The 19,983-nt window shown below is 41.1% G+C and overlaps 2 protein-coding genes across 3 annotated transcripts; both read right to left on the reverse strand.

Annotated features, from left to right (window-relative positions):
* Positions 1-381: 381 nt before the first annotated feature.
* naif1 (nuclear apoptosis inducing factor 1) lies at positions 382-5,058 on the reverse strand. The gene is made up of 3 exons (XM_086300004.1): positions 4,466-5,058; positions 3,173-3,220; positions 382-2,716 (listed from the first exon to the last, which is right to left on the reverse strand). Exons 1-3 carry the CDS (start codon positions 4,908-4,910, stop codon positions 2,151-2,153), a joined length of 1,059 nt encoding a protein of 352 aa, XP_086156130.1. The 5' UTR covers positions 4,911-5,058; the 3' UTR covers positions 382-2,150.
* Positions 5,059-12,119: 7,061 nt separating this feature from the next.
* LOC147325466 (folylpolyglutamate synthase, mitochondrial-like) lies at positions 12,120-19,598 on the reverse strand. Of its 2 annotated transcripts, XM_086300006.1 has the most exons (15): positions 19,558-19,598; positions 18,931-19,050; positions 18,770-18,823; positions 18,168-18,232; positions 17,651-17,765; positions 15,089-15,166; positions 14,748-14,809; positions 14,240-14,342; positions 14,081-14,158; positions 13,853-14,000; positions 13,646-13,729; positions 13,414-13,564; positions 13,167-13,242; positions 12,998-13,058; positions 12,120-12,749 (listed from the first exon to the last, which is right to left on the reverse strand). In XM_086300006.1, the coding sequence occupies exons 1-15, from the start codon at positions 19,570-19,572 to the stop codon at positions 12,370-12,372; spliced, it is 1,590 nt and encodes a 529-aa protein (XP_086156132.1). In that variant the 5' UTR covers positions 19,573-19,598; the 3' UTR covers positions 12,120-12,369. The 2 variants fall into 2 exon arrangements, with proteins under 2 accessions (XP_086156132.1, XP_086156131.1); XM_086300005.1 differs by lacking the exon at positions 19,558-19,598 and having other exon boundaries at positions 18,931-19,131.
* Positions 19,599-19,983: the final 385 nt, after the last annotated feature.

The raw sequence follows: 19,983 nt of genomic DNA on the forward strand, positions 1-19,983 counted from the left end.
CTGTAGAGGGGTGAATTTATTGAAAACTCACCTGTTTAAATTACATCAGGGACAAAGCTTGCATTGTTAGGGGTGTCACATGCAACTGGTTCACAGCCCAACTCCCATTTTTTTGTATTTGTCATAAGTGTTATATTTAAAGGAAAATGTGTTTGTATTTTTAATAAACAGCTAGGTTTGATTTAGAAAAGTACATTTAGACATATAAAGATTTAAAGCTTTATCAGACTTAACAAGTCGTTGACCAGATTTAACGCAGAAAACATCGTCCATCTGGCTATGTAATAAGCAAGGTTATTAAAACCAGATGTGAAAAAATATTTTGACTAAAATAAAAATAAAAACTACACTTTTGAAAAATGTAAACTAACTGATCTGAAATAAAATAGAGCTACAGAGGAAATACTGTTAGTTTTAGTACATCAGTAGTTTGATAAAAACTTCCCTGATGAGACATTGATAGACGTGTTTACTGAGATGCAAGACTGTGAGTCACTGCTTTAAAAACTGTTTTTATTGTAATACCTGTACAAACTTTCCTAAATCTTCCCTCTGACATATGCCCTCCATGGAATAATACTAAGACTAACACAGAAACTAATTAAACTAAATACAAAACTGTGGTGATAAGTTTGCCTCGTGCCCTCTTTGCTTCAGGAAATGAAGATGCCTTCTTAAAAAAATTGATTAAAGACTGATAAATATCAGCAACTAACGTCAATGAATCTCATCTTATGGTGACAGCAGCCAACAGGGTCAAGGAGCTATTGCCAATGTTTGCTCTGAACTCAGGAATACTCATAGTGAAAGGTGCTTTACTGAGCTTTTTTAGATACCGTTCTTTGTTAGGGACAGGTCACATGACTGGAAAAGGAAAAAGAGGTTCAGCAAACAACCTGAAGTAGAAATGATGAACTGTGAAGTAATAATACTTATTACAGGAATAACTGATTTGTTAAGGGTTTTTAAATGAAAACATCAAATTAAACTCCAGTACACCCTGCAGTACTGAAGTGTCCTCATTTGTGAAATTTAATCTGATACTGATATTAACAAACTGATTTCCTTCCCCTCACCCTCTCAGGACCTCAAACGTCACTGCTGTGCTCACACACCTGTAATGAAACTCTGACTTACACTGACCTCTGCTGGCTGGTTGCAAGCACTACAGCCAGCAGAAAAAACAACCTGCTCTGTATATTTCCATCTCCATCTTTCCAACTGTTGGCTTTTTAGAGTAGGCTTTCATGCTTTATGTTTCATAGTTAACTTTATTTAGTATATATCGAATCATACACCCAGAATCAAGTTTTCCAGCCTGAAGGCACGCCTTCAAGAGCACGTCATTTTATTGAACATTCAACAAGTTTTGCACCATGAAATCATCCCCAGGGTGAGATCATCATTGCTGAGGTCTGCTGTGAAGTCCTCTGAGGCATCTGATAGTGAACAATCAGAGGAAATGAACGGTGGTGCACGCCATCACAATCGCCTCCCTGAAACATTTGGATACACTGGAAAAGATCCATCACACACTGCAGAGCAGAGTACGGGAGGAACATAACAGCATCACAGCGGATGGAAGCTCCGAAAACAATTTAGAGATGCACAAGAAGACGATACCAAGAGAAGAGTGGAACTTTGGATGTGTTTCAAGTATTTTATAGAAAGCCTGCTCTCTATGACATGATACAGATCCAAGAGTAGAAAAAACTGTGTGAAACTAAGTGTTTAAAACTTTTGACTCATGGGGATCATTCGTTCACTCACTGACGTCTTTTACCATGTTTAACATGAACATCTGCCCCTGAGACAGGAGAGATGTGACAGGAAATAAAGAGTTTGGCCTCTTTTTCACTTTATTCCGGTCTGAACACATGCTGGTTAAAGTGCAGCTCACACACAAACCTGGCTCACCACGGTCTAAAAAAACCAACCCATTAATTTTCCATCAGGCTGATGAAATATTTGCATAAAAAAAGATCAGAAAACCAGATTCAGGGTATTAAATAACATGAAGTCGTGGCAAAAAATAAAAATAACAGTTCTCCATTGGTTCTGTACATGTTCTTCATAAGGCATAAGTGTAATCATGGTTCACACACGTACACACACACACACACACACACACACACAACCACGCACAGAGTCTATTGCACCTCCTCAGCCTGTTGTGTAGGAGGAGGCGGAGGTGTTTTGGGCCTGCTCTGCTCCTCTGTTGCCGCTCCATCAATGGTTGCTCCAGTTGCCGGTGTCGCCACAGAGCTGCTGGCGTTCGCAGCCTCAGACCCGCTCTGCAGAAACTTCCTCAGGTCTTTGAGAGCCGGTCGGAGCATCTGCACCAACGCGAGCAGGGCGGCCTGCGTGCCCTCCAGTGCCTGAGCTTGCCTCTCCTGGGCAAAGGCCTGCGCCTCCTGGGAGCGCCGCATCATCTGCAGCAGCTCGTTCTGGCCCTCCAGGTGCTGGGCGATCTGGCGGATGTGCACGTTGGTGACTCGCTGCTCCTGCAGCAGGCGGGCGGAGTTCAGAGCAATGCGGCTCTTCAGCTCCTGCGGTTTGGCATGACTCTGAGGTGGCGGTGGGGAAACGGAAGACGAGGCCAGCATCTCCATGGGAGCCTCGACCGCGGCCACCACAGTCGGGGCAGAGTCGCCCTCAGTGGTGGTGCAGTACTCCACCACGCCACCATCCTCCAGAGTGTGGTACGTCGTCTCAGCTGGAAGCAGGAATCAGTTTCATTTCATTTCATTTCATTTATTTATTTAGTTTCAGACGTTTATTAAAAGCCTCACAGAGAACGTGAAGAAGCAACTGCTCTGAATTCATGTCTGAAACATCTTTCTATTGTGCTGAAGAAATATAGACTGAAGCTGAATTAGGGCTTGGCTGTACTGTCATGTAATACCAATAAGCAGCAGAAGATGGCGCAGTGAATCAGTGTAACCTTTATTCCTCCAGGCAAAAAGAAAAAATGGTATTTAATGGTAAGAGAGCTAAAAGTTAAAATGTCGACCCCTGGTAGTGATTAAATCTGTAGGATAATTACAAAATGCACCTTTTAAAGCACAGCAGTTCAACACCAGACAGTCCAGTAGAGTTGTGATTAGAAACTCTGATGGCTCTGCAAGTGTCACGGCTAAAGTTTGAACATTTGCAAAGAAATGAAACGTACCATTCAGCTTTGAGTCATCACAGATTGTCCCGGCACCGGCTGGAAGAGCTGAAAGACAAACAGAGGAAGAAGCTAAAACCTCAATGAAACTATCAGCAAATCTTTAATATGTATTTTTTATTTTAAAAATGTAACTCTAAATTTAAATGTTACATTTAGGGTTACATTTTTGTAATTTATTATCATAGTCATATGATCAGATTTCATATTTATAATCCAAATTAGTATTGAATTAAAATATTAAAATGTAATATTAGGATTTAACATTTACTACATTATTTTTAAATTTTTGGTGTCAAATGTTGCCCACTTGGCTTTCAATAGCTAACTACCATAATAATGGATTGGATTTATATAGCGCTTTTCAAGGCACCCAAAGCGCTTTACAGTACCACTATTCATTCACTCTCACATTCACACACTGGTGGAGGCAGCTACGGTTGTAGCCACAGCTGCCCTGGGGCAGACTGACAGAAGCGAGGCTGCCATATCACGCCATCGGCCCCTCTGGCCAACACCAGTGGGCAAGTAGGGTAAAGTGTCTTGCCCAAGGACACAACGACCGGGACAGAGAGCCCAGGGATCGAACCGGCGACCTTCCGGTTACAGATGCGATTCCCAGCCCCCTGAGCCACGGTCGCCCCATCCAGTCTGTGTCTTTAATATTTAGATTTAAAATTTTGCATTTATATTTAAATGATTTTATAATCATACATTATACACTATATATTATGTTTAAAAGTATCTTATAATAATAGATAATGATTTAAATTTAATATTTAGAATTTAGTACATTTGTGGTTGAATGCAGTTTGAATGTAATTCCTACTTTTTAGTATGGATCTCACAGATTTAATTAAAATATTTCATTAACCTATTAACTTTTAAATGTAAATTTAATAAGCTATTAGCTTTTTGTTTACATGTAATAATACATTTAAACATACTTACATAAAATATTAAGCCTGTGTCGTTATTACGTAGTTTTAGTTATTTTGCATTTCATGTAGTATTTTGGATTAGAATGCAATATTAAACCATACTTGTAAACATTTAACTTACAGACCAATTTTTAACTTTACATTTATTGTTCAGGTATAAACATAAATGTAACTAAACTATAATGTTTACTGTGACATTTAATAACACTTTCATTCACTTTTTCTGTCTGAGTTTTCAGTTGTTTCAGAAAATACTTAAACTTCACACTTCATTTTTTTTTTTTTTACAGTGTTACACGCACAGTTATTTTCGGCACGCTTCACTTTCCGTACTTCACCGTGCGGCACTCACCCTCCGTCAGAGTGACGGTTGCGGCGGCGTTGACGGTCACAGGTAAGGTGATCTCCGCATCCGAGTCTCCGGCAGGTAGGCTGATGATGGTGGCCTCTCCCAGCAGGTTACAGATCCTCTGCTGCATGGCGGTGAGGATGACGGGAACTGGAGTGCAGTCCGCGGACGTCCCCTCGATGGCAGCCCGCGCTTGGGCCACCTTCCGCCGGACCTCTGTCTTCATGTCGGACCACTTCTTCTTCACCTCGGGCAGCTCGCGCGGACAGGTGGTGACCTGGTTCACCTTTTTCAGGATGTCCATCCACGCGTTATTCTTAGCCATGTGTGTGACTCCGGCATTGAAGTGGTTAACCAGTGTGTGCTTTTGTTTCTCTATTTCTTCCACTATAATTTCCACCTCCCTCTCCGAGAAATTCATTTTTCTCTTTTTGGCCACCGATGCCATAAGTGCAGAAAAGCGTCTTTACGGCAGGTAATTGTGCGTATTGTACGCAAAAATAGTAGGATTTACTCCGGTAATGTGCGCAACGTAATGGCTTCCAGAATCGGCTTCTTCTTCCTACTAACGACGCTTACGTTAGATGGAGGACGTAGCCCCGCCCACCGACTCTTCCATTGGTTGAGGATCTCGCGGTAATGCGACATTCTCTCTTACTATTGGACCAAACAAAAGCCAATCAACTCAACAAGCCAAACAAAAAGACGAAGTTAAAAAAAAGAAATGTTACCGTTATCTCGCTTTTTTCCAAGTTACACTTGAGTGAAAACAACGTTTAAAGCGTAAAAAAGAAAACGTAAGAAGAACATGTCAGCTGGGATATGACTGCTTCATCAACAGCATGGTTTTAATACTGCTGCTAAAAGGTAACAATTCTAAAGACGTCTTTAAACTGAATACTACTAATAATCAATATTATAATTATTGTAACCTCTCATTATTTACAAATTTCCAAGACACCATGACACCGTGAATAATTTTCAGTGTCTTGAATGAGGGATTTAATAGTGAAAGGCAAGTGTCTTGCTTGTGGTCGGTCAGAGTTACGTTTTCTCGATGATGGTTTTTCTCCCCTCTGGAAGAGGATCCTTCTTTCCTTCTGATTGTTGTAGGTGAAACTCACATTTTTTAATCTCTTCTTTGTTAAAAGAAGGGCAGCTGTGGCTACAACTGTAACTGCCTCCACCAGTGAGTGAATGTGAGAGTGAATGAATAGTGGAATTGCAAAAGTGCTTTGAGGGTCTCCAAAAGCGCTATATAAATGCAATCAGTTATTATTATTATTATTATTATTATTATTAAATATTATTATTTAATAATAATTATTATTATTAAACACCTCTGACATGTTAAGTTCACTCAGTCTGTTCAATGGGACTCTGCTTCCTGTTCCTCAGAACAAAATCTGTTCTTAAGACTCTGAAAGAAACCACTGAAAACTGAGCTGGTTCATGAGCTACCCAACAACCTTGTTTTGATCTGCGTTTGAACAAAGAATGTTTTCCATGTGTGATAACCGCAATGACAACTACACAACAGAAACAGTTTGCCCTATAAGAATAAAGGAGGAAAAAGCTAACAGAGTCTGGTGCTCCATGTTTCTCTGTGTTTCATGTTTATGTCACCAATACCCTAACATAGAAAGGTGATTGAAAGCAAAAGGAAAAACCATCTGTCAATGGGGCATAAAAGACTAAATAAAGCAAGAAAACAAAGTGCAAATACAAAAAAAAGGTAGAAGACAAGGTGCATTAAGAAAAAAGGAAGACAAGAAGCAAAAAATAATAATTTCACAATTATCATGAAACTGACACAAATTGACCAAAAATGGTAGATTGGGATGGGATGGTGGATAAAAGATGGTGAAGATAGAGCTCCCCACCAGAAGGAAACAAAAGTTCTGTCAGCTCTGCGCTCTTCAAGGTCACACTCAACATTTTCAGTGTTTAAGGTGGAAAGAAGATCACAAAGATTTAGTGATGTGCTGAAAAATGACAAAAAAAAATCAGATATTTGGGGTTAAGTAACCAGAATTAGCTGGAACTTTAACTGGAACAGTTTGTTTTTTGTTTGTGGGTCTAGTGGTTAACACATCTGAATAACTGTCTTCCCATGCAGAGATTGAACCCTCATCATGTGGATACTTCCAGGCACTTCAACTGTTTCAATCTTTCCCACTGATCATCAATGGTAATTCTCTTCAGTAAGAATTTAATACCCTCTCTGACCACAGTGTAGCACTGTTACACATCAAATTTGACTGTCGTAATAAATAAATCAGTGTCCCACACTGTCCTGGTCAGTGTTGGTCAAGTTACTTGAAAAAAGTAATCAGTAACTAATTACTGATTACTTCCCCAAAAAAGTAATCCCATTACTTTACTGATTACTTATTTTCAAAAGTAATTAATTACTTAGTTACTTAGTTACTTTTTAAAAACACGATTTACAACCTGAAGAGGTGATAAAGCGATAGATCTTTCAGCCCAATTCTACTTTTTCTACATAATCCATCATACATAATGTAATCAAATGGAAAAGTCAGTTTTAATCTTTTAACTTTATGCATCAAGCAAAAATTTAATTATATGCAACATTCTCTGAGTTGAATAAATTAGTTTAACATTTAAACCTATTTTCTGCACATTCCAGCACATAAAATAAAATATTTTTTGTGTTTACACTCACTCTTTCAAATAGATGCAAGTAAAACACAGCAGAAAATAAATAAAGTCAAAGACTCAGCGGTCCTGTTGCTCTATTTTCACCTGTAAAGCAGGACTGCGGTAGGTTGAAGAATCCGCGAGTTTCTCCGTGAGTTTCCCATTACGTCGTAGCGCACTCGGTGCTTGCTCGGAAGTTTAGGGGTTTTTCACTGTAAAAAGAAGTTTTCTTCCCACGCACGATGGACGGTAATGTTTTTGTCACTTTTTATGGAATCAAACTCAAAGTAAGGTCAGTACTTCCACGCTTTAAACGCTGCACGCTCATACTCTCTCCCACAATCGATACGTGATCCATTGTTGATCTGCACACAGCTGTTGTCACTAACGGTGCACTCGCTTACGTCACTGTCGTGAGACATTCTCGCAGAAAATCACGGTTTTAGTAACGCAGTAACGCAGCGTTCCTACGGGAAAGTAACGGTAATCTAATTACCTTTTTTGCAATAGTAATCCCTTACTTTACTCGTTACTTGAAAAAAAGTAATCAGATTACAGTAACGCGTTACTGCCCATCTCTGGTCCTGGTATTACAGTTTTCTTTGTAAAATGAGCCTCTGTCCTTGTTTCTGATTGGTCAGATGCTGCCAGCATCATCTCTTTCATGTCAGCACTCTTGCAGCGAGGTTAACAAACCCTGGATTGACTTATCCCATTTGTGACGAGCTTCACGTGGCTGCTGATGTTAGGATAAGAAAACCTGGGCCCTGTTTCAGGAAGCCGGTTTGGAAAACTCAGAGTGAAAAACGACACTCACGGTTGAGTAACCCCGAACTGTCCAACTCGGAATATTCGGTTTCAGAAAGGCTGATAACAATTAGTTCAGTCAACGCGGAGTTGCTTTAACCCCAAGTGAAGCGCGCGGACGAGGATACATAAAGCCCTGATAAGCGGAGCACAGATTAAGCGAGTCACCATGGAGACGGAGGGAAAGAAGGCGCGGTCAATGTATTTCACAGCGCTTGAGGCCGAAATTCTGATGGCAGCATATGCCGATAACATGCAAATTCCGCGGAAAAAAGTAACACAGCCACAGCTGCAAAAGCATGCATGGCAAAACATAGCCGACAGAGTCAATGCGTGAGTGTTAATATAAACATTGATCGAGGGATTTCCACCCATTTAACACGTTATTTTATCATGTGTTATTTTATTTGTTATTTTATACATTTTATTTTGTGATGTGATGTGAGCGCAGGTGCAACCCAACAGGCCCCAAACGTTCCTGGCAGCAAGTAAAAATGAAATATAAAAATATAGTCCAAACAGGTAAGGTGTAATTGTATTATGAGCCATAGTGCTTGGTCTGTTTGTCCCATGTAAATCAATTGCAGTTAGAGGCTACATTAATTTTCTTTCTGTAAGCACTTATTGAAATTATCTGAGCACATTACAAGTACATATTTGCTTACTCTGTATGCTCAAATGTGGCCCGTTATAGCCAACAGAAAAAAAGCGGAGGCCCGAAAAACAGGTGGGGGTCCTCCACCACCACCACTCACAGAGGCTGAGCAGTTGGCCCTCAGCCAAAACAGTGGGCGCCCTGTGGCCGAAGGCATCTCTGCGGGGACATCCTCTGAGTCAATAACCCCGCAAGACACAAGTGCCTACATAAGGGGTCAATTCAAAATAATACATGATGTGCATACATCCTTTCTTCACAGTCACCTTTGCAGTGCTGCTCATTCATTTGATAAACTCTTTACCATAATGGATTATTTTGTAGTGAAGTTATTTTCCGACTGATCTTGCCTTCCCTCAGCCTTGGTTGTCTTTGAGAGCATAATGACAATGAAGTGTAAGGTGCTTGGTATGTTTGTTAATTGCCATTTGGTCCCTTGTAAGTTATAAGTGACCTGTATGAACCTCATATTCTATCAGTTGATGGTGTACTGCATCTGGTGCAGCCTCCTGTTGAGCCAGACCAACATGCAGTTGTGAGTAATACTCCACAGATTATATGAGTTTACAGTAGAACAGCAATGTTGTTTATTTCTTTACTACAGGAAAATAATGAAGAAACATTGACAGCTGTTACAGAGGAGGAAGCAACAGAGACACTTTATGAGGTTTACATCTTTTAATACTTTGTGTACAGGAAACACAGGCGACCAATAAAGCCAGTTGAACAAAAAATCTGTTTATTCTTCTTTCAACATGTTGAGGTGATGGGTCAAAAGAAATGATTGTGACATATGGTGTCTCTGACTGCGCTTCCATCTTGTATGTCCGTGGGAGGGTCAGGATGTTCATGGTTTGGATCACTGCTGATGTTTGGTTCAGAAGGACAGTGTTCTCCTCTAATTGTGGCAATGTTGTGAAGAATCACACATGCCACAATAATGTCACATGCCCTTTCTGGGGTGACCCTGAGTCTTTGCAGGCACTGGAACCAGGCCTTAAGCATTCCGATAGTCATTTCAATTCTGGCTCTTGTCCTGCAATTAGCCAGATTATATCGCTGCTGTGGGCCCGGTTCAGGGTCAGGGTAAGGGGTAAGCAAATAGGGTAAACATGGATACCCCCTATCACCAAGCAAGTAGCCAGTGAACTCTCCTAAGACAGAAGGGTACACTTCAGTTCAAATGTCCCTGAAGCAATTGGTCTTTATATATTTTAAAGTATTCTCAACTCACCATGTCCAAATTTTGTGCTCAGTGTACATTCACGGAATATTTGTGAGTCATGGACAGAGGCTGGCCACTTGGCTTCCACATTTGTGATAATGTTGGCAGCATCACATATGATCTTCACAGTGCAGAGAACACAAATTAGCATCCATTACTATAATGAAATAATTTGTTAGTTTGACATGCTACAGGGAACTATGTACCTGTACATTAATGCTGTGGAAAGACTTCCTGTTCACATAGTCTCCTTCATTTACTGAAGGAGCAATGATTGGAATGTGAGTGCCATCTGTACAGCCAATCACGCCTGGGAACCCTGAAAATAAATGTGCAATTTAAGTAGTAGTCCAAGTATCACCACATCATACATTAAGTTTTGGTCATCCTGATACCTGCAATTTTGTGGCATCTCTCTTTGATAAATCTTGTGGGTCTATGACCGGGGAACACCACAAACGAGTACAGGAGACGTTTCAGTGCAACTGTAACATTCCTGACTGCCCGACAGACGGTAGCCTTGGAAACGTGCTCAGCGTCACCAATATTATACAGAAAGCTCCCGTTTGCAAGAAACCGAAGTGCAATACAAATAATATGTAATGAACTGAGAGCATGTCCGCGATGTGTCACATGCGTAATATATGGCCTGAGGATGTTATCCAAATAAATTATAGATTGTGCTGAGAAACGGTAACGTTCGCACAGGAAATCATCAGGAAATGATAAAATGTCCAAACGCGCTCTGATCACTCTCTCCCGGCGGAGAGCTCTGCGGAGAATTTGGGCTTCACGATCTACTGGCTCTTCAAGGAAGTGGCACGCCATGTCCGACACTTCCTACTGTCAGGTTTCCGACAAAGGGGCGGAGACAGTCAGGGTTAGTTGTAGTAAACCTGCTAGGGGGCAGGTTAGCTTCACGGAGTGTGTCGTCATAGTGACTCACTCAGGCTGCAGCTGAACTCGCTTTGTGAAACCGAAAACCCAGAGTTTTCGTTAACTCAGGGTATACTTACTCAGTTTTTCCACTAAACCGGCTTCCTGAAACAGGGCCCTGGACCAAGAAAATAGATCCTGGATATGTGGAGCTAGTTTCAGAGTGCAGGGCCGAGCTCTGAAGCTGCTTTTATGTCTCAGGGTAAAGAAAACTATTTGTTTCTACACTACATGAAAAGTTTGGATTTACCTTCAGGACTTGATTTCTGTTTTGTTTTTGTTTTTTCTTTTACCTTATTTTATATTGTGCCGTTTTGTCGTGGTTGCTTTGGTTTAGAAGCTTCAACCTTTTTGTTTTCCCCCATCACTACTTTTAATGTACCACCTCAGTATTACCCCACATCATGTGTGGAACATGTTTTCTTTCTTCTTTTTTTGCACCTGTTTGGTACCTTTTAATTTTCCCATTGCATTTTTTGCTTTAGGTTTGTTCCCTGTGTTGATTTGTTTTTTAGTGTTTTGTACTTTTGAACCACTTGTTTTTTTAATCAGTTGATTATTTCAGATTCTTTTCTAGTGTGTGTGTTTTTGGAAGCATGTGTGTTTGTGTTGTGCATTTTTGCCAGTAACCCAGCACCCAGATTTGATCCATTGTTACCCAGTTGTTACTCGGGGTCCTTTTCCACTTTTCTGTCTTCAGCGCTGCCGACAAACAGGGTTTAATATTTAATGAGGTTCAGTTTAGAGTGAGTTAAGAAGAGTTTCAGAACTAAGCATTCATATGACTGTTTTGCACAAATGTTTAATGTGAGTATGTGTTTGAGTGTCCACTGTGGTTCAGATGTAGAGCAGAATTGTCTAATTTCAGGAAGTTAACCACAGGCACAGCATGGTATCTAGTATAGTGGAGTGTTTAAAGACCTTGCAAATAGGAGGCTGAGGTACAACTCCTTGATGGAGATGAAGCTCTGTCCTTTCTTAACTGTTCGCGTTCATACTGTAAGCACTTTTTGAACCAGCTCAGCATTTCAGGTTCACCCATCGGATTTCCAAAAAGAGAAGCTTGACTCATCGCTGCAGAGAACATGCAGTCTGCATGCCTTGGTGCTTGAATTTATACACCTGTGGTCATGGAAGTAATTGGAACACCTGAATTCAATCATTTGGATGGGTGAATGAAAATGTTTGCCGATCAGCAGAATGTCATCTTACATTCGTGTATCACAGCATATAGTCCAGTTTCATGTTTACTCTGATCAAATACTGGGATTCAAGGTCAAAATGACCCATAGACTCCAGCTTGCAAAACTCTGTGACTTGGAACCAACGAGGAAGCCGATGCATTTAGTGATGCAAATAAGAGAAAAGTGTTGAAGGCAACATTACCCAGTCTGTGATCAAAAACTTTACATTTTAAAAGATCATTTATTTGCAATCCAGTCACACTTAGAAACTTGAGTTTTGGCCACTGTTACAAAAATATACGCAAAAGTTACCTTCATACCATACAGAGAAAATAATCAGATTCAGGAAAATAAGTCTAGAAAAACTAACACCACACCCAACCCTCTTCCCTAGAAGCAAATCCCTCCCAGTTGTGCAAATAAAAAACACTTCTGTTCACTTGGAAGAAGCTGTGTCCAGGTGTTTGAGAGCTCCTCCCACCAGGTAAAGGCTTCCAGTGATGAGGACGTGGATCTCACTAGCTTCGCGGAGAGGAGCAGCTTTGGCCGTGACACTCGGTTTAACCGGCAGCGTCATCTTGGCCTGATCGGCCAGCACAGAGTCCCTGCCTTGTGTGATCCACTGGAGGGCGCTGAAGATGCACGGGAACACCAAGGTGTCCCCTCTGTGCTCAGGTAAATTAGGAAGCCTGTCCTCAATCAGCAATGGATTATCTCCATTGTCATCCAGGTGGTTATGGAGGCGCCAGATCCTCTCATTGTCCCAGCAGCGAGTCAGCATTTCCTTCACAGACATGTCAAACTTCTTCTCCTGTACTGAAGAAGGTGAAAGAATAAGTTCAAAGTTTTTGGCTCAGAATTATTCACTGGATAAAATCGTCTCTTCTTGCATAATCTGCATCTGGAAACACAGACTCCAACACAAACTCCACACAAGTAAACTATAAAAATGTGCTTCAGATAACATTAGATTACAACTGCACACTTCTGGACACCGATACTGTGTCCAGACTGATTTTATATAGAACGATCTGTACAGGTGCAAACAGGTTCAGCAAACTCACTACTGGAGGTGCTGACTTCGGCAATGCATGGGCAGAACACAGCAAAGTCAAAGTGGCACGGCTGCAAAGAAACAAGACATGCAAAAAAAAAAAGTTTTCAACTCTATACGTACTGTCACGTCCTTGCCAACATACCTACAAATGCATTCAGGTTCGAAGAACTACTCACCACCAGGAGTTTAAGGAAAGCAGCTGCGTCTCTCTCTCCTCTAACGTTGAACAGCAAAACTCTGGCCACAGGGCCACTGAAACACAAACACATCAAAGTGTCACATCACATAGCATTTGATGTAAAAATATTTCTGTAGATCCACCTACAATTGGAACACACACTCTGGTCCATTTTGTTAACAACAGAGACCGGACTAAATGTTTAAATTAAAAATTCTAGCACATCTTTTTTTTTTTTAGCTCACCTCGCGTTCCTCTCATGCTCAGCTGCAGTCTCTCTAAACCATTCGGAACAGGCCTGGATGCTGTGCAGGGTGTGAGCTCCATCCAGGAAGTAGGTGACCGCTCCATGTTTTAGGGTCTGGCTCCTGCCGGGCCACTCGGTATCTGCCAACCCTGAGAGCAAACGCATTCACTGTTACATCAGCTGGCCCTGGGTGGGTCCTGTTGTTATCTCATTGGCTCTGCGGGACTCACCTTTCACCATCACGGGGCTGGGACTGAACGCAGTCGCCTGAAGCATCCCGCCATTGTTAACAGTGCTACAGGGGAAGCTATTATCTGTTCAGAGAGGACAGGTACATTGAAGGTACACTAACCAAAGCTTGCAGTTATTATTTGCATTATTTTGTACTAATCATTTATTTATTTATTTCTGGATATATGTTTAAACATCAGCCCAACCTGGTAGACCCCTCATCTGAAGCCAGGTGTGACTCAGCTGGAGGGCGAGGGAGGCGTTGGAGCGCTGGTGCTGCCCTGCAAGGCCCAGGTGCAAAGGTCCACATTCTGCCTGGTAGTCCTCCAGCTGTGGACACACCCACAGTGGACACTGCAACAACAGGTTAGAGAGAGTTATAGAAAGCTGAAGCTTCACTTTCCTGTGTGATGTGACTGAAAGTGGACTCCTACTCCGATCTCTTTGGCCCGCTCCTCGAGCACAGGCATGGTATCCTCTGGCTGTCTGATGGTGAAGGCGGGGACTCCAGGCTGCAAACACAAAAATGCAGCATTACTAAAAGAATCACGCATTCAGACTGAAACAGTTACTCACTCCTAATGTGAACAGACCTTGTAGATGCCCGCTTTGTGCCAGGCGATCTGTTTGATGGTGTCTCCCAGAATATCAGTGTGGTCTATGTCCAGGAAGGAGATGCCACACACCCACGGCCTCCTGTTGAAACACGCAGGGGTCATAGTGACGACCGAGGCTGTACACTGAGCATGGCAGCAGACATAAACAGCAAGAAGTACTACAAGATGGCAAGATGGAAAAATCAACTACACCCCCACCCCACCCACACAACAATAAGAAAAAACTGATCCTATATAAATGAGAAATGTAAATAGTGTAAAAAACAATTTTTAACAGACGTAATTTTGAGAACATTAAAAATAATTTTGTATTTCAGCAAAAAGTGTAAGAAGACAGACTCCAGTGACTCTTATGACAAAGGCTTTTTAAATGTGTCCACTTGGTACCATTTTAGTTTATGTTTTGATTCGGAAGCTTTTCCATTGTTTGTGATATTTTGCATGTTATGCCAAAGACTTATGCTCTGCTAAGTTTACATCTCACCGTATTATGTTGGTGTTGTCGTACGCTCCGCCGATACCAACTTCAATCACAGCTAAATCCACCTGAGCAAAGAGGAAGAGCCATTTAGATTCAAGGAGTGTTTATAGTAAATAAGAACCATCTGTTGGTGAAATAAACAGGACTTATCGTTCAAGTAAATCTGAGCTCTGAGAATTACACACAAGCTTTTCTTATACACATCCAGAGGGGCTCATTTCTGAAGAAACTTTTGAAATCTAATGTTAACTGCACCACTGCCTGTAGGGCAGATACATGCATACATAACATGTGTCAGGAATAAATTCCATATAAACATTTTCTGGCTGCTTTTGACAATGTACCTTCTCCTGAAGGAAGATATGGAAGGCCAAGATGGTGAGGATACCAAAATATGTCGGCATCGTCCCTCCGTGAGCGTCCTGAGGAGGTTAAGGGGAAAAAAGTTATGACTCTTCAATCTGCTTGTTTATACACCAAAGATGATATATTTTATCTAATTTTTTCTAAATGATCACATCAGGTCATAAGTCTGAGGGTTTTAATTGAATTAATTTTAAGATGTTACCTTTCAAATATGGTCTCAAATTTATTAAAAGTGATGGCTTCTTCTACTTCTCTTTTCAGCTGATTTTTTTCATGGTTCACCACAATGGGTCATCTGCCTCTATCTCACTCTATTCCAGCATCTTCCTCTTCATGTCCTCCTTCACTTCACCCATGAATCTTCCCTGTGGTCTTCCTCTTCTCCTCCTGCCTGGCAGGTCCATTTAATCATCCTTTGTCCAATATATCCTACGCTGTCCCTCTGATGACATTTTCTATCCTGCTCACTTTTAGGTAAATCTTAACATCATTTAAAGTTTCTTATCTTAAATTCCAGAGTTGAATATAGTTTTAAATCTTCCAGAAGTAACAGAAGTGAAGAAGGGGCTGGTCTAATTTCCATATCTAAAGCATGTCTGTATTATGTTAAAGAAATCAAAACTGTACTTTGAAGCAACACCAAGTTATACCACAAGATGGCAGAAAGAGTCATTGTAACCTTTACTAAAAAAGGCAAATCAAGCCTGGGAAAAGACAAAACCCCGCGAAGAAATTGCCCTAAAGCAGTGATTCTCAAACTGTGGTGCGCGTACCACTAGTGGTACTTGGGCTTTCTCTGGTGGTACCTGGAAAATCTCCAATTTTTTTTTAAAGATTAAATAATATACCATTGTGGAGGTATGCAAAGACGACACGACAGTTCCCGAGGCTCTTCTGGGAGCCGGAGTCAACCAGAAAACGCCTCCCAGAGTGTGAGTCCTCTATGAAGAGCAGCCTTTCGGAGGCCCCCAGGAGAATTGGTGGGGGGGGTGTGGGAGATGCCGTCAATGAGTCAGGAACTACTGCCTGGATGCAATCCGCTTCTTCTGCGAGTGAGCGGTAATCCTTCGCGGACCGCAGCAGCACCGGCATCTGTCGGAGGAAGACGTGAGTGAAGAGGAATCCGCTGTCATCCATTCCTAGCAAGGACAGCGTGCTCTCCATGAGCTCGAGAGCGGTACCATCACCAAGGTCCGAGAAAGAGAGGAGTTTCTCGGCCTGCATCGGAGAGGGAGTAGCGCCGTAGCAGCAGCAGCTTGAGAGAGGTGTATTTCCCTTGTGTGGTGGGATCCCGGAGGAGGGTCATCACACGGCGAAAATTAAAACGTACAGTTTTGCTATCACTTCCGACATAAATGAAGACAGAAAACTAAACAGCTGTGACATTTGTAGGGTTACTGAAGTTGGGCTAGCTGGTATATAATGATGTGCTACGTGGTAGCTAGCTACACAGCTATGGTTAGCATAATATGAACACAGTGAAGCTGGAGGCTGAACGCTAACTTTTATCCACTAGATAAAAGTTAACGTGAGGGTTCCTGATGGTTAGGGACAAATGCAATCGCATGTCAGGATGCTGTAAACGGACCAAACTTCAGTCAGGAGAACAACTGCAATGTAAGGTTAGTCATTAATATACTGCTGCATGGGCTGGGCTGTAGTTACATTGTAAGGTTTTAAAAACTGAGCTTTAAAATGAATAGTGATGCTAAAACCCGAGAGAGGCCGACAGTGATCACTGACTTTTTTTAGGGGCTTGTTCAGATTAAAGAACACAATACAAAGCATTAAAACATGTTAAAAACACAACAGCCTTAATAAAAGCAGAGTAGTTTGGACCCAGAAGCAGGGTTCATCAGGTCATCACTTAAAGATTGGATATCCCACCATGTTTTAATGCAGTACAGTTGTGGTTATTATTATCACTCGTCACATCTTATTTATGACAGTTAAAATAAATAGCATTCATATAAGAAATAAAATTGTCTGTGTAAACTGTATGTAGTGTTAAACAGGCCTATACTACTGCACTTTAATGTCGGTCATAAGGGTGGTACTTCAGGAGCCATATATTTTATGAGGTGGTACTCATTGTGAAAAGTTTTAGAACCACTGCCCTAAAGGAGTAAAGACAAATTAAAAAGTGAAAAAAAAAAAAACACAAAACAAAACAAAACAGCAGAACATGACTGAAAACTTTTCAACAAACCCAACGATACAAGCCTGCCCCCTGGTGGTCAAAGCTCTGGTAAAAATTTGTGGAGGGTAATTAGAGAAAGTACCTTTAACAGCTTTGAATCCACATTAGAAGGTCAGTTCATCCCCAAAAGTTAATTTACATCATTTCCCTCTTCAATTGAGAAAGGTTTGGTGCAATTTGCCCAGTTTTAGAGATATTATTTCTATGACACGACTTGGGTTCTCGGGTTGGCAGGTTATTACCAGAACCAGATCACCATAGGGTGTGTCACATCTGGTCCAGTGGATGGGGCAGTGTCAAGTGGCATTTTAGTTTTCTGTTTTTCTCTTTTCACACCTACCTTAGTTTCCTCGAGCCGTCTATATATCTGCCAGAAGTATTTGGTGAAGAGCTCTTTTCCGATTGGCTGCCCGTTGATCCGAATCCTCTCTGTGACTTGGACCAAATGTGGAGAGCTGCACCCAAGAAGAATATTTGAAGCCTGTTATTACCTGTCAGTCTCTCCATCTAATTCCTCCTGTGTGTGTGTGTTTATGTTCAAACTGCTCAAAATATCAGAGTAATATCAGAGTAATCTGATTACAAAAACTAAACAACCCATTTTACTGTTCAGACTACTCGAGAAGAGCACAACCCCAACATCTGGACAGCTGTTACGTTCAAATGTAGAAATAACAAAAGACTTTATAGCTGAGTATGGGTGTGTATTTGTGTTTTATAGCTTATTTAAACCTTTCCAAGGACTGCACAGAAATCTGAAACAAAGCACATTTTTATGCAATAACACTGCAGTAACCACCTGATTCAGTAACCACCTGATTCAGTAACCACCTGATTCAGTAACCACCATGGTTTACCTGAAAAATCCTGTGCGGAAGCCATAATTTCTTAAAATCTGCTCAGTGAACGCACACGTCGAGCCCTGAAAGACAAACAGTCATCATCTGGATTCATGATGTAAATGTGTGTTATACATAATTTAATTAAAGCCAGGATCTTATATACCACACACTCATCTCACATAGCTTTTATATTCTGATTTTCACACAGCACATTATTTGTTTCAGAGATTTTTATTTATTTGTTTATTTAGAAGATTTCTGAAGAGATTTCTGTGTGTTAACATGAGGCCATTCTTATGTGTGCCCTTTGTCCTGTCTTCCTCCCCTCACCCCCAACCGGTTGAGGCAGATGGCAGCTCCTCCCTGAACCTGGTTCTGCCAGACGTTTCTTCCTGTTGAAAGGGAGTTTTTCCTTCCCACTGTTGCCCAGTGCTTCATCAAAGAGGTTTTGTCTGATTGTTGGGGTTTCTCTGTGTTATTGTAGGGTTTTACCTTGCAGTATAAAGCCCCCTGTGGTGTGATTTGGTGTTATATAAATCAAATTGAACTGAACTTAATTCTAATTAATCCACAGAACGGGCCTTTCTGATATAAAGAACACCTAAATGTCAGCTCACCTTGCCCTTTGTTCCGGTCACATGAATGATATTGAGACGGTCAAGTTCATCCACCTTTCATATGCATACAAGCACAGACATCTAGTTCAGTTAAGACTGAAGGTGATAATTACTGTAACTGTGTGTAATCTCTGATGTCACTGCTGCTTTGATTGGCTCACCGTGAGGCCCGCTCGTTCCAGGAAGCCTCTCATGGTCTTTAGCTGCAGGTGACGTTTGCTCTTTAGCTCCTTCAGGGCGGTAGCATAGGGCTGCAACGTGTTCAGGGTGGAGATGGTGTCCTGTGGTAAACGTACAAAAGGAAGGACAGAAAAGTTCAAAAGTAACAAAAATGTGTCATCTGTACAGAAAAATGTCTGCATGAAATGATGAGAATCAGGATGTCAGGACAGTCTGATTGAAATGTAAATCAAATGGTGATAGAAAGTGAAAGAGTCTCTGTTTTCCTACTAGATTTTAGGAGGGGAAAGGGAACCTTTCCAAAAAGAGAACCAAGGAATGATTCATGCTTCATGATCAGCAAGTTGAAAAAGAAAAATTGTGAAAAAAGAAAAAAATAATAATAATGATATATTTTTTTAAAACAAGATTTTTCTTCTCTGGAGGTTCCAGAATATTTGCCAGTGCAGAATTCCCCCACAGATTTCAGACTTTTGGAGAGCCGTGTCCCTCTCCAATAACAAAAACCCCTGGACAGCACCAGCCTTTGCCTTGAAGCAGCAGCTCCACAGTCACAATAATAGAACAGCTGCTATAAAACACTAAAACAGAAGAAAACCTCAGCTTACCGTTTCTGTATCCATGGCGGCTCTGCTTCAGTCTGACACCGTTGTGTCAGTTTCTGTTACAGCAGGTATGCACTTGTCCGTCCGCTTTAAAACCCCGCCTCTGTCTTTGGGGCTTTCAGATATTTATCACCTTAGAAAAGCATCATTTTTGCCCAAGGCATGTAGTAAAAGGATGTAAGAATATTTTCAGGTATCTCTACTTGAGGATTTATTTTTTTGTCAACCTTTTATTTTTACTCTTTATATTTTCAAATCAGGCTCATTACTTTAGCTTTAATTAATTTGAGGGAAGTTTTTATTGTGAGTCTTCAAACTGATGTGAGGTTAAAAGAAGGTAACAATAACAAATAGATACATTTATTAGTTTATCCATCAGCGAGGCATCTCACATTCAAAAAGATGAAAGAGGCAAAAAAACCCACATCA

This window comes from Aulonocara sp. 'chitande type north' Nkhata Bay, linkage group LG7 (genome assembly GCF_057382095.1).
Source record: "Aulonocara sp. 'chitande type north' Nkhata Bay isolate Kocher_YH1m ecotype deep benthic linkage group LG7, A_spYH_male_GT1.1, whole genome shotgun sequence".
NCBI classification, from domain to species: domain Eukaryota; kingdom Metazoa; phylum Chordata; class Actinopteri; order Cichliformes; family Cichlidae; genus Aulonocara; species Aulonocara sp. 'chitande type north' Nkhata Bay.